The 2,349-nt window shown below is 39.8% G+C and overlaps 1 protein-coding gene across 1 annotated transcript; it reads right to left on the reverse strand.

Annotated features, from left to right (window-relative positions):
* Nucleotides 1–1,678: 1,678 nt before the first annotated feature.
* On the reverse strand, nt 1,679–2,343 carry LOC113473521 (putative oxidoreductase GLYR1 homolog). The gene is made up of 2 exons (XM_026833107.1): nt 2,295–2,343; nt 1,679–1,885 (listed from the first exon to the last, which is right to left on the reverse strand). Exons 1-2 carry the CDS (start codon nt 2,334–2,336, stop codon nt 1,679–1,681), a joined length of 249 nt encoding a protein of 82 aa, XP_026688908.1. The 5' UTR covers nt 2,337–2,343.
* Between the last annotated feature and the right edge of the window lie 6 nt (nt 2,344–2,349).

A 2,349-nucleotide genomic window follows, 5' to 3' on the forward strand; every position in this document is an offset into this window, starting at 1 on the left:
AAGGAATCTTTTATTTCTCTTCTCTTATTTTACCCTAATCTTTTTCTTTTCTATGTCTTTCCTAATCTATCTTTCTTTCACATGCTTGAACTTAAAGTTTAAAAGCTAGAAAGAGAAAAAAAGGGGCTCTTTTCGAAAGTGTTCACCAAGGCACGGTAAAGGTACTTTGCATCGTTTTTTACCACGTTAATCATTGAATTTCAAGATACCTTTATTTATGAAATTTCAATGATAACGATGTAAAAACGATGCAAAGTACCTTTAACCTTGCTTGGTAAACTTTCGAAAAGAGCCCTTTTTTTCTCTTTTAGCTTTTAAACTTGTAAGTTCAAGCATGTAAAGAAAATAGATTAGAAGCACATAGAAAAGAAAAGATTAGGAGAGAAGAATAAAGATTTCCTTTTTTTTTAGACTTTCTTTCACAGTACTTCTGTGATTTCAATGTTGGTAAAAGTTGGAGGAAACGGTGTAACGACTTTACCTAAAGATTTTTAAGGGTTCACAGGTTCTGTCGGGATTGGTCCACTAGAGATGGGTATATGGCTTCCCTTACTGAGGGTAACGTTACTTCGTCCCTGACTGTCGAAGTTTGTCACTGGACAGAGGACGGGCGATCCTATCTGAGTCGAAAGGAATAGCGAGTCGGACCAAAATGATTGGGACCTAGACACGGAGGGCTTGCTATAGACGGAGGGAACCAATGTTAATCGACACTTTTTAATGTTTCAAATAATTTTATGGACCCATGACCATGACCATGTCTACTTATTCTACTTGTAATCGGACGTTTCAAAAAAATACCGGCTGCATGGATACATATATTTCCATCTAAGATTGTACCGGATACAGATCAACCTAACCCTTCCATCTCGCAGACGCGAAACCATCGCGATCCAGCGCCACAAGCTAAGGAGGCAGACGTATAGGATAGGAGAGAAGCTAAAACCCTTTTTATTCTGGAGGAAACAATGTGAAATAGATAGTTGCTGGAGCAAGAAAGAATTACATGCATAACTGCACGATAAAGTTGGGCTCAGGTTTTAACCTGTTGTAATTCGTTTTTTTCGGTAGGTGTTCCCTTAATAGAGTACCTACCAAAGAAAAGACGGATTACGACAGAGATATAAAACGTTATACTGTGGGATGTGAGTTATGATTGGAGCCGTTACAGGACACTCCAGAGGCTAGTTAAGGGCAGTAAAAGGTGTATTGGGAACCTGCAACCACCAAAGGCTGTCTTGCGGTGTCAATGGCTTATAGTTAGGAAACGCCGGACACCTAGGCGGTGTTGTCCTCTTACATTCACAGGCGGTAGACTTGATGTAGACACGCACTCTGGGACGAGACGAGGCCGGAAGTGCTTTAGCAGTGTGACTTTCGTGCATTTTTTATTCTTTTAATTATTTTATACTATGTGTATTAGAGCAATAATTAAAAACAAAGTGGAAATGTTTGCTGTTTTGGACAGGTTTTTTCTAAACTTTCTTTTCAAACTTAACTCTCGGTGCGGTTTTGGCTGGGCGTACCTTCTCCAACTAAGTTTTAACAGATGAGGTGAACTCACCCTTTTCTGTATCATGTTTCTTCTTTTCAAAAAAAAATCTGAAAGAAAGTGTCATGGAAGGAACTAAAGTTACAACATTTTCAACCTCCTTTGCCAAATTGCTGAAATTGATTTCTAAAAATTCCAAGTGTCCAAGAATCTTAATCCAGGTGACTTACCCATATAGAAGGAATTGACTCCCATTGCAATGAAGCAGGACTGACAGTCTTCAAACAGTGACCTGTCTCCTGCCGCTAGGATAACTAGCTTTCCTTCCTCAGCCTGAGTTTTACTACCCTGGATCTGTGCCTCCAGATATCTGCCTCCCTTGTTTACAATAGCCTGTGAAGAAATTAACAAGTTATTAAAACACCTGGTACTGGGACAAGGAATAAAATGAACATTAGCCTGCAAAGTTTTTTATGGCCGACGTACCTATGTATATAAAGGTAGATTCTAACATGGCTAGTCTAGTTGGATTGGAAGGTAGAGCGTCTGCCTTGTAAGCGCTAGGTCGCGGTTTCGATTTCCGTCTCATATCCTATCCTCTCTTCGATTTTGGGAAAATAAGACCTCCGTTGTTACACTTCTATCTATCAAACCTCTTCTTTCTAATGTAGGATTGATGTGCTATTCAAACCCCGAGTCATAATTGGACAACATTGAGCAGACAAGAACCATCCACAAGGGGAAATATCTCATGGATGGTTCTTTTCTGCTTAATGCTGTGAACCCTACACTCAATACTAACCTCGGCAATGTCCTGTGAGGTCTCCGGATCAATTCCCGTCATTTCCACATAACCC

The sequence above is a fragment of the Diaphorina citri genome, unplaced genomic scaffold (assembly GCF_000475195.1).
Source record: "Diaphorina citri unplaced genomic scaffold, Diaci psyllid genome assembly version 1.1 scaffold38695, whole genome shotgun sequence".
Classification (NCBI taxonomy): domain Eukaryota; kingdom Metazoa; phylum Arthropoda; class Insecta; order Hemiptera; family Psyllidae; genus Diaphorina; species Diaphorina citri.